The sequence below is a fragment of the Trematomus bernacchii genome, unplaced genomic scaffold, assembly GCF_902827165.1.
Source record: "Trematomus bernacchii unplaced genomic scaffold, fTreBer1.1, whole genome shotgun sequence".
NCBI classification, from domain to species: domain Eukaryota; kingdom Metazoa; phylum Chordata; class Actinopteri; order Perciformes; family Nototheniidae; genus Trematomus; species Trematomus bernacchii.
In genome coordinates this window covers 619,357-641,674 of record NW_022987869.1, presented here as the reverse complement: position 1 = coordinate 641,674, position 22,318 = coordinate 619,357, and the positions used below count along the sequence as shown (strand labels likewise).

General features: G+C 41.4%; 1 protein-coding gene across 1 annotated transcript in view; it reads left to right on the top strand.

The window, feature by feature from the left end:
* Positions 1 to 400: 400 nt before the first annotated feature.
* Positions 401 to 22,318, top strand: part of si:dkeyp-72e1.9 (syntaxin-binding protein 4) — a 76,189-nt gene continuing 54,271 nt past the window's right edge. Inside the window, exons 1-2 of the mRNA XM_034113588.1 lie at positions 401 to 467; positions 10,528 to 10,623. Coding sequence (XP_033969479.1) covers positions 401 to 467; positions 10,528 to 10,623 — 163 coding nt within the window. The remainder of the gene's footprint in view (positions 468 to 10,527; positions 10,624 to 22,318) is intronic.

Sequence of the window (22,318 nt, the reverse complement as noted above, 5' to 3'; positions counted from 1 at the left end):
CCTCAACAATGGAATTATGATCAGTAGAAATGGCCATGACATGGGACCTTTAAAGTCTGCCCAGCCTGACTGCTGCCAGCGGAAAGCAGCAGACACACTGGGCAGAGAGGGAGAGGGGGCACAACAATTTTGACACTCCTGCTGAACGAAGACACTACAGACTCAACCCGGGTAGAATAAGTATGCAGTCTAGATTTAGAAGACAGATTTGGTTTAAATCTTACAACGTATGCCAACCATATGTGTCAGATCTTCTATCACTGAGTCAAACTGCTCTCATGATGTCACGCCCTGACTGTGCAGCTGAAGCCTCTACTCTGTGAAGGAAAAACAAGTGAAAGCTTTTCAAGTTTAGTTTATGTTGTACTTATTTTCTCCTCTCTCCCCCGACAGGACATTAATGGGTCCATTCGGAGTAGACAGAGCTGTTCATTCCATGGAGTTCACTGACTGTGAGAATGGCCTGGGTAAGTAGGGTTTGTATTTGTTACTGAAGCCATGGATACAAGGAATGACTGATCAAAGGAAAATGGGTTTCCTGCAGAACATAAAATACACACTGAAAACTACACTGCTGCAGGGAGAACATGCACTCCACACAGAAATAAAACATTAAACCCCCACTGATGCAGAGAAAACATGAGTCTTACAAAAATCAAACACTTGGCCCTAAAGATCAAATCAAATCAAATCAAGTTTTATTTATATAGCACATTTTTAAACGATTTTTGGTCGAGCCAAAGTGCTGTACATATAGTAAAAATACCCTACAGTAAAGACACTTTACAGCAAATACAACAGCACAGTTTGTACAGAATATCAGTATGAGAAAAACAACACCCTCTGTCCTTAGACCCTCACATCGTACAAGGAAAAACTTCCAGAGAAAAACCCACATTTCAAAGGGAAAAATGGGAGAAACCTCGGGGAGAGCAACAGAGGAGGGATCCCTCTCCCAGGACGGACAGACGTGCAATAGATGCCGTGTGTAAAAGATAATACATTTTACAATACAATCCTGTGGGAGACATCAGGGAAGCAGCATGACGAGACCCAGGCAGGACCGCAGAGACAGGTTCAGCCACGACCCGAAGTCCACGACTTAATCCAGAACTCAGGATAGAGGATCCAGGACACAGGACCACAGCAAGAGGATCAGCCTCGACTCCGGATCCCGGCGTAGATATAGACACAAAAAGAAAAATTTGGCTGGGTTAATCGGAACATGAGAGAACACAGACACAGACAGACAGAAGGAAGAACAAGCACTCCCTTAGGATAGGTTAAGGGAAAAGGGTAGCAAGTAAGAGAGTAAGAAACAGAGGTGGAGAGGCACACGCAGGGAACAAGGTCCCCACTGGAGCCTTAGTTAGAATTTAGCAGAGGTAGGGAGGAAGCTGTGAATACGGTCATAACACTCCCCGGCCTGCCTAAGCCACTCTGCAAACCTGTTTCCCTCTAATAAAACCTCAAAAGGTCAGATTATCGATTATCGATTATCGATTATTATTAGAATATGAGAAGTAGAGAGAGAAAAGATTTAGAAGAATGAGTAGTAGTAATAACCTTATTTTTCAATATAAGATCCACATTTTTAGGTTTTTAAGTGATGGCCAGAGAGAAGAAGTGAGTTTTAAGTGTTGATTTAAAAACCCCTAGGGTCTGGGCCGACCTCACATGATGATGAATCAACACCATGAAGCATGGAATCTGAGAGTCCTGTGCACATTTGGACATAAACCAGACCTCCAGGCATGCATACCTTTAAATTAGAATGATTTGACTGCAGTCGTTCATCCTCTGACATACAAAGCACATCGCACGAGGCTGCAGACACTCTGTATGGTCCAATGATTAACATTTGTTTACATTCTCATCTTACATTAAACAAAACATACTAAAAGCTAAACACATTAGCTGACACCATTCAGCAGATACACACATCTCACTATTCAGCCAATGGTGGTTACACTCAGGCATTATTCCAAATGAGCTAACAGGTGAGGCACGTTTCACATTACACACTCGATGTTAAACTTGTTTAAACAATAAATACAATATAGATATATTATAAGCATTATCACTGGCTTCTTGCAGTTCCATCTACAATATACATTCGTATCAACACTTTTGTACAACTTCTCATCAGAATTGGTACTGCAGCTGAAACAATAATGTAGGCATGTCACCATTTGAGAGGGGTTTTTCACCTGTGCTGGCAGGGGGGCTGAGCCACAACAATGAGAGGCTCAACCTTAGTGACATACATTACACAGTCATGTGATCTGTTGGGCTGTAATCTATTGTTAATGCATACATATAGCTTTAGAGATGCTTTTATTCTGAAGGCCCGAGCCTCACACGGTCCTGTTGCTCACTGAACAGCATCATAGTGAGGAGATGGTAAATGGACCGTTGTTGATTCTTGGACATTTATTTTTTATGGAAATGTTTTTGTTTTTGTCCTTCAGTTTTTTGTGTATTTGTTACTTCGTCAGAGCACTTGTTAGAGAAAAGGGGCATGGCATGCAAACAAGATCACATGATCATCTTAAATTGTCAACAACATGTAGTGTATCTAGCCAATCCTCCTCCACTATCTGGCCCTGGATCGGGATTCTGAATAGCTGGAATGATTGAAGTCGTTCTCCTAAAGGGATTGTCTCTGCAGAGTAGGTTTCCTTGTTAAGTCTCAGTGTGTTTGCCTGCGAAGGGAAGTAGGTCATGAGGCAAAGCCCTAACCCACTTAACTGAGCTGGGTTAAGGATGCTGCTGTTGTTCCATCCTTACTACACATTGACACCCCCACGCTGTGCAGCTCTGCCTACGCAAGCACAAATACCCCAAACCATGAATACAAGCTAATATCCTGCTCAAATGGAGGATATATGAAGTGTACCCAGCAACAACTGACGTACATGAACTGAATTATTTCACTTGTTTAGCCTCCTATCTCATTTTCAATTTTTTAAATGTAAATTATATATTCATCAAAAACATATGCACAACCCTAGTGACTTTTTTAGGATTATAAAAAAAAACAAGAGGAAATGCATGCCAAAAGTGTCTCTAATAACAATGCTACATTTGCATGAATGGTAGATAAAGATTTGATAGTGTAGTAAAGGTCGAAGGGAAAGGTGTGGGGGTGTGTGGGGGGGGTGTGTGAAAGCAGCAGACAGGTGAGAAGTAAAGCAGCTTATAGTCATCCGACTTGAGCAAGTGTACACACTGTTCCAATACATGGAGCCTAAAGACCCCTGCACTGCAGTGTGTGTTCACAGAGCAGTGTGTGTTCATAGATCAGTGTGTGTTCACAGAGCAGTGTGTGTTCATAGATCAGTGTGTGTTCACAGAGCAGTGTGTGTGTTCATAGAGCAGTGTGTGTTCATAGATCAGTGTGTGTTCATAGATCAGTGTGTGTTCATAGATCAGTGTGTGTTCATTGATCAGTGTGTGTTCATAGATCAGTGTGTGTTCATAGATCAGTGTGTGTGTTCATAGAGCAGTGTGTGTGTTCATAGAGCAGTGTGTGTGTTCATAGAGCAGTGTGTGTTCATAGATCAGTGTGTGTTCATAGAGCAGTGTGTGTTCATAGATCAGTGTGTGTTCATAGATCAGTGTGTGTTCATTGATCAGTGTGTGTTCATAGAGCAGTGTGTGTTCATAGATCAGTGTGTGTTCATTGATCAGTGTGTGTTCATAGATCAGTGTGTGTTCACAGAGCAGTGTGTGTTCATAGATCAGTGTGTGTTCACAGAGCAGTGTGTGTGTTCATAGAGCAGTGTGTGTTCATAGATCAGTGTGTGTTCATAGATCAGTGTGTGTTCATAGATCAGTGTGTGTTCATTGATCAGTGTGTGTTCATAGATCAGTGTGTGTTCATAGATCAGTGTGTGTGTTCATAGAGCAGTGTGTGTGTTCATAGAGCAGTGTGTGTGTTCATAGAGCAGTGTGTGTTCATAGATCAGTGTGTGTTCATAGAGCAGTGTGTGTTCATAGATCAGTGTGTGTTCATAGATCAGTGTGTGTTCATTGATCAGTGTGTGTTCATAGAGCAGTGTGTGTTCATTGATCAGTGTGTGTTCATAGATCAGTGTGTGTTCATAGAGCAGTGTGTGTTCATAGATCAGTGTGTGTTCATAGAGCAGTGTGTGTTCATAGATCAGTGTGTGTTCATTGATCAGTGTGTGTTCATAGATCAGTGTGTGTTCATAGAGCAGTGTGTGTTCATAGATCAGTGTGTGTTCATAGAGCAGTGTGTGTTCATAGATCAGTGTGTGTTCATAGATCAGTGTGTGTTCATAGATCAGTGTGTGTTCATAGATCAGTGTGTGTTCATAGATCAGTGTGTGTTCATTGAGCAGTGTGTGTTCATTGAGCAGTGTGTGTTCATAGATCAGTGTGTGTTCATAGATCAGTGTGTGTTCATAGAGCAGTGTGTGTGTTCATAGAGCAGTGTGTGTTCATTGAGCAGTGTGTGTTCATAGATCAGTGTGTGTTCATAGATCAGTGTGTGTTCATAGATCAGTGTGTGTTCATAGAGCAGTGTGTGTGTTCATAGAGCAGTGTGTGTTCATTGATCAGTGTGTGTTCATAGATCAGTGTGTGTTCATAGAGCAGTGTGTGTGTTCATAGAGCAGTGTGTGTTCATTGATCAGTGTGTGTTCATAGATCAGTGTGTGTTCATTGAGCAGTGTGTGTTCATTGATCAGTGTGTGTTCATAGATCAGTGTGTGTTCATTGAGCAGTGTGTGTTCATAGAGCAGTGTGTGTTCATAGAGCAGTGTGTGTTCATAGAGCAGTGTGTGTTCATAGAGCAGTGTGTGTTCATAGAGCAGTGTGTGTTCATAGAGCAGTGTGTGTTCATAGATCAGTGTGTGTTCATAGAGCAGTGTGTGTGTTCATAGAGCAGTGTGTGTTCATTGATCAGTGTGTGTTCATAGAGCAGTGTGTGTGTTCATAGATCAGTGTGTGTTCATTGAGCAGTGTGTGTTCATAGAGCAGTGTGTGTTCATAGAGCAGTGTGTGTTCATAGAGCAGTGTGTGTGTTCATAGAGCAGTGTGTGTGTTCATAGATCAGTGTGTGTTCATTGAGCAGTGTGTGTTCATAGAGCAGTGTGTGTTCATAGAGCAGTGTGTGTTCATAGAGCAGTGTGTGTTCATAGAGCAGTGTGTGTTCATAGAGCAGTGTGTGTTCATAGATCAGTGTGTGTTCATAGATCAGTGTGTGTTCACAGAGCAGTGTGTGTTCACAGAGCAGTGTGTTCACAGAGCAGTGTGTGTTCACAGAGCAGTGTGTGTTCAGAGAGCAGTGTGTGTTCAGAGAGCAGTGTGTGTTCATTGATCAGTGTGTGTTCATAGATCAGTGTGTGTTCATTGAGCAGTGTGTGTTCATTGATCAGTGTGTGTTCATAGAGCAGTGTGTGTTCATTGATCAGTGTGTGTTCATAGATCAGTGTGTGTTCATTGAGCAGTGTGTGTTCATTGATCAGTGTGTGTTCATAGATCAGTGTGTGTTCATAGATCAGTGTGTGTTCATTGAGCAGTGTGTGTTCATAGAGCAGTGTGTGTTCATAGAGCAGTGTGTGTTCATAGAGCAGTGTGTGTTCATAGAGCAGTGTGTGTTCATAGAGCAGTGTGTGTTCATAGAGCAGTGTGTGTTCATAGATCAGTGTGTGTTCATAGATCAGTGTGTGTTCATAGATCAGTGTGTGTTCACAGAGCAGTGTGTGTTCACAGAGCAGTGTGTTCACAGAGCAGTGTGTGTTCACAGAGCAGTGTGTGTTCAGAGAGCAGTGTGTGTTCAGAGAGCAGTGTGTTCACAGAGCAATGTGTTCACAGAGCAGTGTGTTCACAGAGCAGTGTGTTCACAGAGCAGTGTGTTCACAGAGCAGTGTGTTCACAGAGCAGTGTGTTCACAGAGCAGTGTGTGTTCAGAGAGCAGTGTGTTCACAGAGCAGTGTGTTCACAGAGCAGTGTGTTCATAGAGCAGTGTGTGTTCATAGAGCAGTGTGTGTTCACAGAGCAGTGTGTGTGTGTGTTCACAGAGCAGTGTGTGTGTGTTCACAGAGCAGTGTGTGTGTGTTACACACCGTGGCACCCCCCCTGCTGTCCCTAGACAGCACAGTCTAATCTTTTAGTCACTGCAGCCGACCTGTTGCTCCTCAGCGTGTGGACGAGGGTCCATGGTTATCCTTTAAATACAGACTGTGGATCAATGGAACACAGCCACTGGACGGAGATTCTGAAAGTGGAATTTTCACTTCTCACTAGAAATGTAATCAAAAGCATTTTAACGGAGGAACTATCCTACAGTTTCAGATTTTCTATAAAAAATAAGTTGGGTGTCCGCCATGTTTTTTTTTCACTCCGGGAAAGTTGACGATCACGTGACATGGAGACTGGTCATTAGAAATCTATAGGAAACAATAATGTAGGCATGTCACCATTTGAGAGGGGTTTTGTTAACATACAGTACTACGTGTTGCCCTGTGGACCAAGCTAGATATTGGCCATTAATATGCTTTTTGCTTTTTGGATATTGCAGTGGTGCATATTGCTATTTCGATACTGTTGGATAAATTGTGCAGCCCTTCTTAGTATCATCTTGGGTATTATAAAGCATTTTGAAAGCAACTATATTTTCATCACACTGAGTTGTGTGATCTTTACAAAGTGTCGGAACATTAAATCCTCAGAAGGCGAACATGCCCTTGATGATGAGGAGGAAATAATGATTTGGAAAACAAAATGTGAAGCCTAACAGGAGAGGAGATGCAAGTCTTTAATATTTGCTCCGGCTGCTTTTGCATTAGTATGATGTTTTTCTTATCAGATGGTAGGCGGGGGGAGGAGAGTGCTTTGAGGCTGAACAAAAGAACAAGAGTCTGTTTTCCTCAGAGAAGAGTCAGAAGGGAGCGAGGACCGAGACAAGGAACTTTATAACCCCATTCTTCCAACAGGCCATAATTAACATGCACCACTTGGCTCCAGAACTAATTAGTGTTAGCATTTTGTGAGTGAGGTAACAGGCCAGCAGCAGCTCAAGGTTCTGAATGTTAGAGAAGAGAGCCTCCAGCAGCCAGGAGCCACAGAGATACCTACAGTGTGGATTCTGAGTACAGACCCGTGTTGGTTTCACTGTTAAAGTACTACAATATTGTATGTAAAGTACATGATGAGCCAAATTATGCTTAAATGATTTCCCCACAGTACCTCTTTTCATTTACTGTGTCTTGTGGCCGACAAGTTCTCATTCTTAGTTTTCTCGGGAAATGTCCCCACCACTTTTTGAAACGAAAGATTTTGTATCCATTTTTTTTTTAGCCATACATTGTTTCAAATATTCCAAAATTAGCTTGCACCACATCTAACTAACACACAAATGGGATTTTGAGAAAGTTGAACTAGCACAATAAAAAAAACATGCAATGCACTGTAAATAAAAACTGAAAAAAAATTCTCCCTCAGCCATTTCAAAAATATCCCAGAAACCGTGCCAACTTGATGGTGAATAACACCCATATTATTATTTTTTACATCCATACACGTTAAACATTGACACAGACTGTCAAATGATTGAATCCCACAGGATACAGAAACCATTTTAGGGTCAGTGTGCCATTTTTTAACAACCAGCCAATCTCACCCCCATTTCATTTCCTAAAATCCCATATCTGTTTCATCTGAGTCCAGTCTCTGACTCGCTGTTCTCAGAGCAGCAGAGGCTTGGCAGGACAGATCTCTGCAGGGTAGCTCAAAGCAGAGCCCTAACTTCACTATTAACAAACTGTCACCTTATAACTCAACCACAAAGACTACACATAAAAGTAGTGTAGCTACACTGTAACCACAACTCTAAAACCAAAAATACATGTGTAGTCATGAGGCTTATCATGTAGAAACAACTAGTAAAAAAACAGTTATTTACATAAATAGTTTTTATTAGTAAATAATTATGTTCAAAATAAAATAGTCCCTCCGTTGCCTTCTGCATAAAACAGGGAGGTGGTTGCTATGCAACAACACTAACAGCTAGCGAACATATTAGACAGAGAGCGTTGATCCATTATTTGGCTATTTATTTAGTGGGAATGCTGATACAGCATTCCAACTATATGTTATGCGACGGACAAAAAGTTTATTATTCCGCCGACTTATTTTGGACCTCTTCTCCTCCCACATTCAACATCGCAGAAACTCCGTTCAAACATCAAAACGTTCAGCTCGGTCGGGAATCGCAGGCTATTACTTTTATCATTCATAACTTTCATAATTCCAGAGATACATCCCATAATACATCACATTTTTAACATTTGAACTTTAACATTGCGCAGCTCGTTAAGGCAGAGTGCGTGATGTCACAGCTAGAGTGGAGCAAATCTTGATATTTGCCTTCATATTCTTTTTTAAAACTGCCATAAATCCCAAACCCTACATTCCTGAGACATCATTTTTCATGACAAACGTAGGAAAACATCTCGTAGCTTGAAAAATGACAAATAATTAAGCAAAATAATTAAACAAAATGCCTCTTGAGGGCATGAAGTGACAAAAACGTTCAACATGTCTCCATTAAAACCCATTGTAATTTCAGGCTGATATTTCCTCACAGCAGCAGCCGCACACCTTTAGTTAAACTGCCAAAAAGGCCACATTATTAACCCGAAAGTACACAAATATTACACTTCAGATACTCAACTTCCTTGACATGCTTCACGTTTTGAAATTTCACAGATATCTGTTATCGTTCTTCCACAAAACGTTCACATGTAAGAGCTCGTTAGCTCAACTATAAACACCTGTGTAATGGAACACGATGATGTCATCACTCCAACTGACAGCAGTCAGTTCTAACTGTTCATTTCATACTCACACACACTCTCTCTCTCTCTCTCTCTCTCTCTCTCTCTCTCTCTCTCTCTCTCTCTCAAAAACACAATCTCTCTCTCTCTCTCTCTCTCTCTCTCTTCTCTCTCTCTCTCTCTCTCTCTCTCTCTACCACCAAATCTGAAATCTCACCATATGCCGTTTCCATGGAAACGCATCCCTCGCCATAAAACACGATGTCCCTTTTAAGTCCTATGAAAATGTTCAAAAAGTGCTCAAAATTCACATGTGTGCTAACAGTCCAGCCGTGAAGACATCTACGAGACAGTTTTGAGATTTCTTCAAATGCCGTTGCCATGGTAACACAAGGCTCGCCATGAAACACGGTTTTCTCATAACTTCAGTGAAAATGCTCCAAACAGCCCAAAACTTCACAGGTTTGGTAACGATGCAGCCATCCACACATCTAAACGTATTATGGGATGTCATCAAATGCCGTTGGCATGGCGACAGATCATTCACCATCAAGTTAGTTCAAAAGTTTGCAGTTCAAATATTCTGCTGCTTTTCCAAGCCTTTTTACTTTCTTTTCTTCTCTCATCACACATTCAAGCCCCCAGTGTTCATGTATCATTTCAATCTAAATTCTTCACTTTCTTCTTACACATTACATTTCAGCATAGCAGTTTAGCGTCAGATTTTCAGCATAAAGCATTCCCACTAGCAATTTCTTCAGGAATTGCATTCTCTAGTTTACATTAATGTGTATGTTGCCGTTTATTGTGCACCCACTGAAAAACTGTCCAGCATCAGTAGCATGGCTTACGTGGTTACTTGTATAGGTTGAGGTTGTTCTCGGCTGTTGCTTGGCGAGAATATTGCTCCACTTTCTCCGGTCCCCGAGATTCGGCTTCCAGTAGCTCTGGAGAGAGCTTTCGCACCTGTGGCCACTAACGGTCATCATTTCTCTGCTTTGTTTCAAGACCCGCATCAGAAAGCTTTTGAATGGTGGTACTTTTCCAGTTGGTCTACCTGCTCTTCACGTAGCTATGCATGTCGTCGTTTAGGTGCTTTTTTTTCTGGAGATAGGCACTGCTCAATCCACTCCTCCATAGTAAGGCCACCCCGGATGTCGAAATTAGCCTTAAATGTTTCCATCTTAAGCTGTGTTAGTTAGTTAGTTTCGTAACGGACGTAATGTAACAGTTGTAACGGTTGTAGCTTTTCTCAGACGCGGAGGGATACCAACTTGTGAAAAGTAACTACAATTCTACCCGTGATATACGCTCATTATATCATGGCTAAGAACCAATCAGATTGCTTGATTTGACTTGTCCGTTTTATAAATATATATGTACTGTAGTATATTCAGTTACAGTTGTGTTAGGTGGGGGCGTTTAATGTAATTACATATGTATTTTGAGTGTTATTGTGAAGGTAAATACTACTCCTGACATTCCTCTTTTGTCAGCAGTATGCCGATATAATGTCAGCTGCTCTTAAATGACCTTCCCTCACTCCCCTCAGCTCACAATATTTAAAACCCCAGCTGCAGCAGGTCATTATTATTCATGTATACTGTAATTAGCATTTGTCCTGTTTTGAGTTCACCAGAAAAAAGCTTCCTTGTGTCATTTATCTATGATTGATTTTAAAATAAGTAAAGTAAAAGTGCCTTCTTATTCCTCCAAACAGGGATCAAAGTGATTGGTGGAGTGAAGGAGCAAACCGGAGAGGAGTTTGGAGTCTACGTCAAACGGATCCTACCGGGAGGCGTTGCATCCTACGACGGTAAGGGGTTTAACCTCGGAGCCATCATAGATTCACTTTATTGATCCCAAATGAGGACATTGCTTTGTTAGAGCAGCATGTAAACAAGGAATCGCACATATATTCAAAATAAACAATATGTTGAACAGTAAGTATATACTTATTATATATATATATCTTTAGAGTATCACTATCACTAAGTCAGCATACACTACTGTATAACAGAACAACCTACTAACATTTAAACATATTGCTTACATTATAAGTCTGTGATGTAAATGCAGATTTTATATTTATAAAATGCAACGAGGTACAGTGTGAGAACAATATATACAAATACATTTATTATGGTTATTGAAAGGATGTGCTGTCCCAGGTTTACTCTACTGCAGATCATCAGCTGGGGGTCCCGTGGTCTTTATCATCTCCTGCCTAACTACACACCCTCCATTAACCCAGTCACCCCCCTCTGATCTCACTTATACACTGTGTCCATCTGATGCCGAGGATCTTATTCGATCATCATTTCAGATTACTCTGAAACCATATATACAGTATTTCAGCAAATATATAGAATCAAGGGTCAGACTTTTGATATTCAAAATCAATCACTCACAAAAAATGTAATTATGTTTTTATCAAAAGGCTTTAGATTAAAAGCAACAAAATAACACATAAACAATCGGCATCAATGAATCAATAAAAAAACAAATTATTTGACATATTATTTATATACTTGAAGCTCCTCTTATCTTCCTGCATGTATAGTCTTTATTGAACATCTGTCATGTTGTGAACATGTGTGGCACGGTGCAGCTCGATCTTCAGACTGCAGAGAATACCCCGCGGTGTGTTTGAGGTCTGGATTTGGGTTTATTGTTCTGCTTGTCAGTTAGTGAAACAATGCATCCGGATTTACACGCTGACAATAATAACACAATATCATGTCTTATTGTGATTCATTGGTCCGCATATAAATAAAAGAAAGAAGCTCTGCACCTACATGTGAGTCCTCACAGCTCCCAGCATGCCCTGCAGCGCCCTGAGGGTTCACTGGAGGTCATTATCAGACCAGGTGGAGGGGGGTTCATGAAGGGGGTCTGTGCAGGAGTCCAGAGGCCTGTACTACGAAGCCGGTTCAACCTAACCTGGATATGTTTGATTTACCCGGCTTACCTAATCCAAAACAAACGCGCTCTCGCTAAGCGGTACGACGCTGGTTATCAACTCGTTAACTCAAGCCAGCTTTGCCCTATCTAGTTAGGTGCGCGTTCACATGAAAGGGGTGGTATCTGGAGCCTTCGACCAATCACAAACATGGATAAGCCGCGTACTGACAGCGCAGCGTCATACTTCCTTACTGAATGAAAAGTCAACTATAATATTAGACAAATATGAAGAAGTTAAACTTTAAACATCCATGACTTAAACACTTTATCCAGGATCAAAGCCACATAGCTGCACCTGCAAGGTGAATACAGCTGGTAAAAGAAAAAGTGTTTGAATGCGTACATGAACAGGTTTATGATATCACTAAGACACGAGTGGATCTGACTTTAATTACATTTGACTCGAGTGTTTCGTCAACTTAACGTGTTGCTTAAAATAACACTTCTGCATACAGTATGTGACACTGTGAGTGTTGCACGCCAGATACGGCTCAAGAAGCTGACTCAGATAAGGAGATATATGATACATTATGATGTGATATGATGTGATATGAATGATAATGGGACACATCGAAGTCTGCACTCACTGTGCCGCGGACTGTACGTAATGTTACTTTGATCCGGTTACTTGTGTTGTGGCAGATATTTAAGTAAGCGTTCTTAACGCTAATGTTATAATAGTCAGATTGCTCTGAAGATGGGAGGTGATATTCTATTAATTTCACGTTCACACAGTCGGTGATTTTTGCCGGCCGTCTTTCCTGCAACGGCAGTTTAAACTGTATTTCCTTTATCCTGTAATATGATTTGATAGCTTTAAACTCCGCACAAGGAGCTCTGATTGGTCAGCAGGCGGTGCTTTCACTGACTTGATCTCTTATCCTGGAACCTAACCTGCTCCGGAGCAGGCTAGCCGTTCAGCATAAGTTACCATGGAGATCTAGCCCGCTAAGAAGTGAACCAGCGTCGTAGGACCGGAAACCCAGAGTTTACCCTGAAGTTACCTCGCTAAGCCAAAATCCGGCTTCGTAGTACAGGCCTCTGGTGTCCCACTGGACATCTGATCACCTCTGTCCTTGACCACAGATACTCCTCTCTTCTCTTCTCCTCTCTTTTCTCGTCCCCCTCTCCTTCTCTGTCAGGGGCAGATGGTGGTAGAAGGTGTGATCTTAATGTAAACTCTGAATGCTGTAGTGAGCAGCTGTAGCAGCGGACTTTCAAAGATTTAAGATTCTAAATGTTTTATTGTCATGTGCACAAAAGCTACAGTGTATTTGTTGGCAATACAAATGTGAAATCCCAGTCTACTCATACACTAACACTTAAAGGTGGGGTATGTAATTTATTTCAGAAACACTTTTTGTTATATTCCAAGGTGGGGTAGGTAAGTTTGAGAAATCGGCTCGAGATACACTTTTTGTTATATTCCATGGAATGCTCTTAACATCCCGATAGCAATGAATATCTTAAGTGCTTTGACAAAAAATCCATAAAAAAATGTCATCTGTGGAAGCCGTAGTACTGTAAAAAGCACGACCAATCATCTGAGCCGGCCCGGCTAAAATAACTGGATGGCCTACCTGCCTGTCAGCCTTCCATCTGTGCACAAACTTATCTCGTGCCCTCATTGGTCATGTGCACGTTCGTGTGTGTTGGAGGAGGGGCTCTGTAAGGAAGTGGCAGATTTTCTCCAGTTGTGTATTTTCAAATTCTAGCGCACTCGAGCTGGTTTCTCCAAAATTACATACCCCACCTTTAAGCAGTGGCGAGCCGTCAGAGCCCTCTAGGCCCTCTCTGAGGGCCTAAGATATTCTACAAAATAATATTTAAAAACATTAATATGTTATATTTTTCATTAGTTTTACCAAAATAACTTGATTTAATTGTATTTAAAATAACATTTCCAAATAAATAAATCCTTCGAATCTGCCTGTTAAGTTTCTGTTTGAATGTGAAGGGTTAAATGAAAGAAGCTCCTTTAGCCGTCTCTGCGAGTTACTGTGAAGAGAGGAGCTGATTGGTGGTCCCTCTGTACATTCACAGAGGGCCAGCTAGGGTAACTCAACGAGAGAGTAATGTCAAATGACAGTACAATTGACCAATCATATCTTCCCTCTAAATGGGTGGGTTTTATTATCGCAGACTTTATGACAAGTTCCGCCTGTCACTACCCGATCTGTCCCCCTGCCCGATCTGTACTGCGCATGTGCGAGATGGTCCGCCATATTGGACAACTACATACGGCAACTCTACTAGGACACTTGACACAGTGGCTTTTGGCAAAGCAGAAAAAGAACGAGAGAGATTATTGTTATTACAACGTGACTTCACTATTATTTAACAACTCTTTTTATTGGGTTCTTTTATTTGGGGTTAAGTACATTGTCAGAATAAGTGAGAAATGGATTTAACTTCTGTTAGACAGCTATCATACTGAATAAACATTTACTGTGAATGTATGCAAAAATGTATGGCATATAGCTGTCTAACAGAAGTTAAATCCATTTCTCACTTATTCTGACAATGTACTTAACCCCAAATAAAAGAACCCAATAAAAAGAGTTGTTAAGTAATAGTGAAGTCACGTTGTAATAACAATAATCTCTCTCGTTCTTTTTCTGCTTTGCCAAAAGCCACTGTGTCAAGTGTCCTAGTAGAGTTGCCGTATGTAGTTGTCCAATATGGCGGACCATCTCGCACATGCGCAGTACAGATCGGGCAGGGGGACAGATCGGGTAGTGACACCGCCCGCTGTGAAGCTTTTCTTGTTTCCATAGCAACAACAACTTCCTGTCATCAGCGTAAACTCGCCTTCAAAATAAAAGCATGCCAAATTACACTTAAGACATACAACTGCAACGAAAGTAACAAACACAATGCAATATCATTTTCAATTTCAAAGAACACAAATTGGGTTATTTATAGGTGTTGTTTTGTGTGGTAGAGGGTTGCTTTCATTGATGCGTTTTGCACCCCGGGCCGTTGTTTTTCCGCTGAAGTATACGCTGTGACGTAATAACTCTTTTTTTTCTTCGAGGGAAGGGGTGGGGGTCAGAGGGCCTAGGTATAACTGCTCGCCACTGCCTTTAAGACATGAAGAATTAGCAACTGAAACAGTGCAATAAGAAATAGTGCAAGTGATACAATGGTGCCAGTAAAATGCAGGAATAATGAAGCTATGTATATCAAATGAAATAAAAGTATAGTATAAATACTCTACACTGTAATGATAAATAATACATCTCCTCTGTGGCAAGTGCTGACAGCGCCAGATGTGCTCCTCAGTCCAAACAGGGTTCTGTTCAGATGATAAGGCTACATGAGAGATACTGTATGTGTTAGGATTCTGTACGGACAGTTCACAATAATACCTGAGCTTATTTTCTAAAAGGTGTTCAAGTTGATACAGAGTGAAGAATCATGTAAAGCATCATAGTACTTTGATCACCTGCAATAAAAGGTGCTTTTGATGATTCTTGGAACAATTACACATCTTGTCAAAGATTATCAAGCACTTTTCTAAATAAACTCAGTCTACAGGTGTATATGAGCTCAGCTGTAGTTCACCACATGCATGAATTGTTGCTCGATTGTTTTGAAGTGCATGGAGCCTGTCGGAGGAAAAGGTTTTCTGGTGAGTTTGGAACATTGGTTTAGGAGAAGACACTTTCGGACTGCAGTCCACTTTCATCCAGGCTGTACTCCATGACAAAAAGATGAATAGCCTGATTATCACGAAGATCAGTGAAAAATAATGGGGGAAAGTTTTGGTAAAATATTTAAAACGTCTTCTTCTACTACTGACTTTATTCATGTCAACCAAAGGCGTCACATTGGTCTGGTTCAACATGCAGGTCCAGCAGCTATTTGAGGAAATATGGAAGACGATTAGGGCCACATGAGGATGTGACCAAAAGTAAAAAGACATTTTGAGTTCTGACTTTTTTCTCAGAATTCTGAGATTAGAGTCAGGACTACATTTGTTTCTTCTCTCATGTGATTATAAAAAAGGGAAAAAGGCACCACTACTTCCTCTGTACAATAACTGATGGATATAGGGCAGATATTGAGGGACAGTGCCATGTATACTGCAGTTAGAAGAGCAGAGAACCATCCTTTCAGAACATAGCACATCATCACTGCTCAATAGTCATATTTAATGTTTTCTAATAATGACATGAAAGACTTTCTCAAAACTGAAGTTTACGTCCTATCAGGTTCATTTTAGACGCAACAGAATGATGGTAGCTGTTGCTGGTTAACACTTTAACACTCACACACAAGGAGCATGATGTTTGTCACATCATAGATGATTTCATTCTGTACGTTTACTGACAGCCGCCTGTGATATATTTCACTGACACTAATCTTACAGTTTTATTGAGTATTGTCTCTGCTGTGTCCGTGCAGCATCATTTCCTTAAGTTGCCGTCCAAACACACTGCACTACAGACAGTATGTAGTGAACTATTTAAAAAAATATATATTGATTGGCTTTTTTCAAACAACCAGGCAGTAGCCATCACCTAAACCAGATATTCTGTAATCTGAGATTAATCTCATATCAATCTCATATCTGAGATATGGGCAGCATTCAGATGTAGAAACCCAGCTTTGTTACAGAACCTCACTTCAAAAAGAACAACTTTAACTAGTGTTTATTTTCTTTTTTAAGTTAAATGGAAGGATTTAACAGGCTAACAAAAATAAAAGATAGACCATTAAGGCTCTGCCCTGCACTTAAAGCATAGATACATGACACATTCTTCCTTTAGTGGATTACATCTTATTTTATTAATCATACTTATACAAAGTCTTGCTGGATGAGATCAGCATTAAAATGTCAATGTTTTTTAAAATGTGACGTGCAAAGCTGCAGTGAATAGAAATAGGTCACACTGAGGTTTAGTCCTTATCTCCAAAGTCTGATACTGTTAGTTCCTAATACTTTATCTTGAGGACATGTGTGAGGTGGCTGTGAGCCAGACTGAGGGGAGAGGTCATCCAGCCTCTCAGATCCAGAGGAGACCCAGCGGTGACCTCCCAGGGATCTAAATCCTGTTAGCACCAGGCTCTGTAGCAGGTCTTACAGTTAAATATATTATTGTGAAGAATTCCACACTTGCACCCTTTATTTCAGTGTGAAGGTATCACATGGTTTCCTTGCCATGGTGATGGCAGCTCATGCAGATGTGGTGCCCAGTAACTCCCATGATGCTTTGTATTTTTGCTCTGCTACCTTTCTGTTTTAATTTGGAGTCTTGATGCCTTTATAACTGAAGCAAAAACTTAGCATGTTTGTTCTGCAGCATAATCTCCAGGTATTTAGACCACTTCTGTTTGAAGCGTAAATGCAATCGGCAGAATTAAAAGGCTAGCTTTCAATCAATCAATCAATGTTTATTTATATAGCCAAATATCACAAATGTTGCATTTGTCTCAGTGGACTTCACAGTTTGTACAGAATATCAGTGACAATACGACACCCTCTGTCCTTAGACCCTCACATCGTACAAGGAAAAACTTCCGGAGAAAAACCCCAGTTTAAAGGGGAACATGGGAGAAACCTCAGGGAGAGCAACAGAGGAGGGATCCCTCTCCCAGGACGAACAGACGTGCAATAGATGCCGTGTGTAAATCGAAGAGATAATACATTTACAGTATAGGTAGACCAAATGTTTGGAAATGCATGTGTCTATAATAAGAAGAAGAATCCACGAGGATGTCAACAATCCTGTGGGAGCCATCAGGGAAGTAGTATGATGAGAGTCAGGCAGGACCACAGTGACAGGTTCAGCCACGACTAGAAGTCCAGGACTCAGATCAGGACTCAGGACCACAGCAACAGGATCAGCCACGACTCAGGATCCCGGCGTATATAGACACCAAAAATAAATTTGGGGGAAGCTGGGTTATTGGGAACATGAGAGTACACAGGTACAGACAGAGAGTAGGAAGAAGTAAGGTATCCCCCGACAGTCTAACCCCTAGATTCCACCGGGTCCGTCTGCGTCGCGTTACGGCCGCGTTACGGCTGCGCCGCGGCGTTCGCAAACATCGCGGCCACTCTAGTCAATGGGTGCTATTCCACCAGACGCGCCGCGTTACGGCTCAGAAGTGTCCCAGAAGCGTCTCGGCGCTGGGCTCCGTTCAAAATAGGACTCAAGTCTATTTTTCGACGCGACGCGAGGCGTTGCAGAGGCGCCGGGCAGGAAGTGGACCGGTCAGAGCATCCGGCCCATCCCCAAAATAAACTAATTTTGCAGACCCTATCCCTCCGTAGTCTTTCAAGTAGGAGGAGAAATGCCAGCGTTCTCCTCCGGTTTACAGGCACTGTGTAAATTATATATATTGAATAATTATGATGATGAATGCATTTTTTTTTACCACTAAAATACAGCAACACATCTTTGATTCATGTCGTTTATAACTGGAATATTACAATTATTATTAACTTTGTCTGTACAAAGTAGCCTGTCCAGGAAATATGCTCCTGGGATGCTCGAAACATTTCAGACATGATTTGAGCATCAAGTATTGTTGTGTCGTATTGTGGCTCACGGTCTCATAGCTGTGCATCACCACCGCTAAAGGTGGCTAATGTTCGGCATGAAGACTGTTTATGACACATAGAAGCTTCAGACATTAAAGGTGGGGTAGGTACGTTTGAGAAACCGGCTCGACATACACTTTTTGTTATATTCCATGGAATGCTCTTAACATCCCGATAGCAATGAATATCTTAAGTGCTTTGACAAAAAATCCATAAAAAAAAGTCATCTGTGGAAGCCGTAGTACTGTAAAAAGCACGACCAATCATTTTAGCCGGCCCAGCTAAAATGACTGGATGGCCTACCTGCCAGATTTTTTCCGGCTGTGTATTTTCAAATTCTAGCGCACTCGAGCTGGTTTCTCCAAAACCTAGGTGCTAGGTGCCTTCTCCTCTGCCAAAGCCCCTCTTACCTGTGGGGTTCCCCAAGGCTCTATTCTGGGCCCCATCCTCTTTTTACTGTACAGATGGAGCGTCTTATTTTGGACAGTTTGAAACGCGAGGGTCGTGATTGGTCCGTGATTGGTCCGTGATCGGCCCGTGATCGGCCCGTGATGAAGAGCCGGCCCCCAGTCTGACTTGATACCGCCCCCGTGATAAATAAATGTAATTATTGTGAAGCCAGCTGCAATGGATCATTGATCCACCAGGGGGTGCAGTGGGGTTCCACACTGGAGTCATGTGAAATCAACTTCGACACAGTAAGCTGGATGTACAGTATGTCTGGTACTAATGTATAGTGGATCTTTGTTAAGATCCATATGTCACGGATAGGATCATAGTCTGTGCTAAATAAGACATGTAATCATTTACAAAACATCACCATGTTGTTATTTAACAAAATAATGTTGTTTAGTCGAAAAAAACGAACGAGAGGAAATGCAGCCGACTCTTGATTTTTAATCCTAATTTAATCATCATCTTCACCACGATCATTTATGTTTATGTTCGCCGAATTGACATGAAATCACTGACAAATATGAATATACTGTATTCAACTTCATTAAAATGTTATTAACGTGCCTAAACTCAGTAATTCACTAAAAATATTTATATTTTAATGGAGCCTTGTCAGGCAGATCAAAATCCGCGTAGCGGAGGGATCTTGATCCCTGGGTGTTATTTTTCCCCATAATGACCAAGTCGCTGCAAATTATCCCGCTTATTACATGGCCACATTCTCAACAAAGTAACGACATGACTCCCAATATTAATTGAAATGCTTTTATGGATTTAGAAAATGTTTTTATTGATTTAAAAAAGAGTTGTATGTATTGATTTAAATTGACATGCATCCGCTAAGAAAAATAGTCCGTTGTTACCGTTTTTTAAACAGTCAGAATGAAACGGCAGCTCTCAGCTGTGTGTTTACACACCTAATGGCCCATCACAGCTCTCTCCCCCCCCTGATCTTTCTTTTCCAACAGTTAAGTTAACTGTAGGTTACTCTGAGTGACAAGCTTACAGTTAGTGAAGTAACACTTTTTTTTTGTGAGTCACGACCTCGCTGTTTCATTCTAACATAACGCTCCAAATATGACTGTTTCCACTCGGACTTCAATACAGCAACACCATTGTTTTGGTTTCCATGGTAGCGTGTCTCTTTAGTAGCGTGCACTTCTTTCCTGTAAATTACAGGTCCAGCCAGGCAAAACAGTTGTTTAAAACTAATTGGCCATCGGAATGTGTGTGTCCCAACCCCCCCCTGTGATATCTCTTCTCCAGCAGTCTGTAGGTTTGTGTTCGCATATTTATGCTGTCGCAGTTCCTGTTGTTTCTATCGCGCATTGCCGGTGTTATGCCGTAGGTTGAAGCCTTGCCGTAGATTGAAGCCCTGTTCGCGGGGACGCGCAAAGGTTACGTCATCGCCTGTATTGAGCGTTCGCCTAGTTTTCTAAGCGGAAAAACGAAAGATACTATTTACTTTCTCTCTTTTGAATGATATATTTCCCATCAGATTAAACAGCAAACGGCTGAATAAATAATGTGCATACAATTGCGAGGAGGCTCGTTTTAAGGACACTTTTCAGATCTGTCACAATCTTCGTATTGGAACAAACTTCCGTTTTTGAGTCCACTCTGTTATGTTCCTCCTTCCTACAGAACAGACAGGATAATATGTCATTTGTCAGTATAGTCCTATTTCTTAAAACCTTCTCTGTTGTTTAAGTGTCTGATAACCACGAATAGTAAGCAATGATATAACAGTAATGATATAACATATGTCAGACACTGTGTTATTTTCTATCAATCCTAAAAGATAATGTGTTCAAACTGGCTTCACTCGCTTTAATTGCTCCTTTGAATGCAATTTTCCTCTGTGGTTTCCTACTCAACACATGTTTGTATTGTAATGCCACTCATATTTGATTTTTTATTGTATTTTAAGGTGACATTGAATGCTTTGAAAGGTGCCCTAAAATAAAGTGTATTATTGATCTTATATCTGTGCCTATATCACACTATTAATGTTCCTTATTTTAGACTAGGTTAATCCCGGTGTCAATAGGGAAGATCTGCACTGTTCTCTCCATAACATGTTCAGCAGAGCAGGTATTTCTCCTGCCAGATTTGGAACCCCCCCTATCATTTTGTCCAGGATAGTCATACACTCACCAAAATCACACTGGTGTTTGCTGTTCCCCTCTAGTTTGTGCTCACCAAAGCATTTTACTCTGGGCCCAGCAGGTCAAAAACTAAAGAGGGGCTTCCATATCCGGCAGACCAGGTGTTGTAGCTGCCGGATTTGGAAGCCCCTCTATACCTTTGTCCAGGATAGTCATAGACTCACCAAAATCACACTGGTGTTTGCTGTTTCCCTCTACTTTGTGCTCACAAAAGCATGTTACTCTGGGCCCAGCAGGTGAAAAATTATAGGGGGGCTTCCATATCCGGCAGCCAGCCACAACACCTTCTCTGCCGGATATGGAAGCCCCTCTTTAGTTTTGTACCTACTGGGCCCAGAGTAAAATGCTTTGGTGAACATAAACTAGAGGGGAACAGGCAACACCAGTGTGATTTTGGTGAGTCTATGACCATCCTGGACAAAATGATAGGGGGGCTTCCAAATCCGGCAGCTACAACACCTGGTCTGCCAGATATGGAAGCCCCTCTTTAGTTTTTCACTTGCTGGGCCCAGAGTAAAATGCTTTGGTGAGCACAAACTAGAGGGGAACAGGCAACACCAGTGTGATTTTGGTGAAATTGTGACTATCCTGGACAAAGATATAGGGGGGCTTCCAAATCCAGCAGCTACAACACCTGGTCTGCCGGATTTGGAAGCCCCTCTTTAGTTTTTGACCTGCTGGGCCCAGAGTAAAATGCTTTTGTGAGCACACACTAGAGAGGAACAGCAAACACCAGTGTGATTTTGGTGACAGTGTGACTGTCCTGGACAAAGTTGTAGGGGGGGTGCCATATCTGGCAGCACCTGGTCTGCCGGATTTGGAAGCCCCTCTTTAGTTTTTCACCTGCTGGGCCCAGAGTAAAATGCTTTTGCAAGCACAAACTAGAGGGGAGCAGCAAACACCAGTGTGATTTGGGTGAGTCTATGACCATCCTGGACAAAATGATAGGGGGGGTTCCAAATCTGGCAGGAGAAATACCTGCTCTGCTGAACATGTTATGGAGAGAACAGTGCAGATCTTCCCTATTGACACCGGGATTAACCTAGTCTAAAATAAGGAACATTAATAGTGTGATATAGGCACAGATATAAGATCAATAATACACTTTATTTTAGGGCACATTTCAAAGCATTCAATGTCACCTTAAAATACACTAAAAAATCAAATATGAGTGGCATTACAATACAAACATGTGTTGAGTAGGAAACCACAGAGGAACATTACATTCAAAGGAGCAATTAAAGCGAGTGAAGCCAGTTTGAACACATTATCTTTTAGGATTGATAGAAAATAACACAGTGTCTGACATATGTTATATAATTACTGTTATATCATTGCTTACTATTCGTGGTTATCAGACACTTAAACAA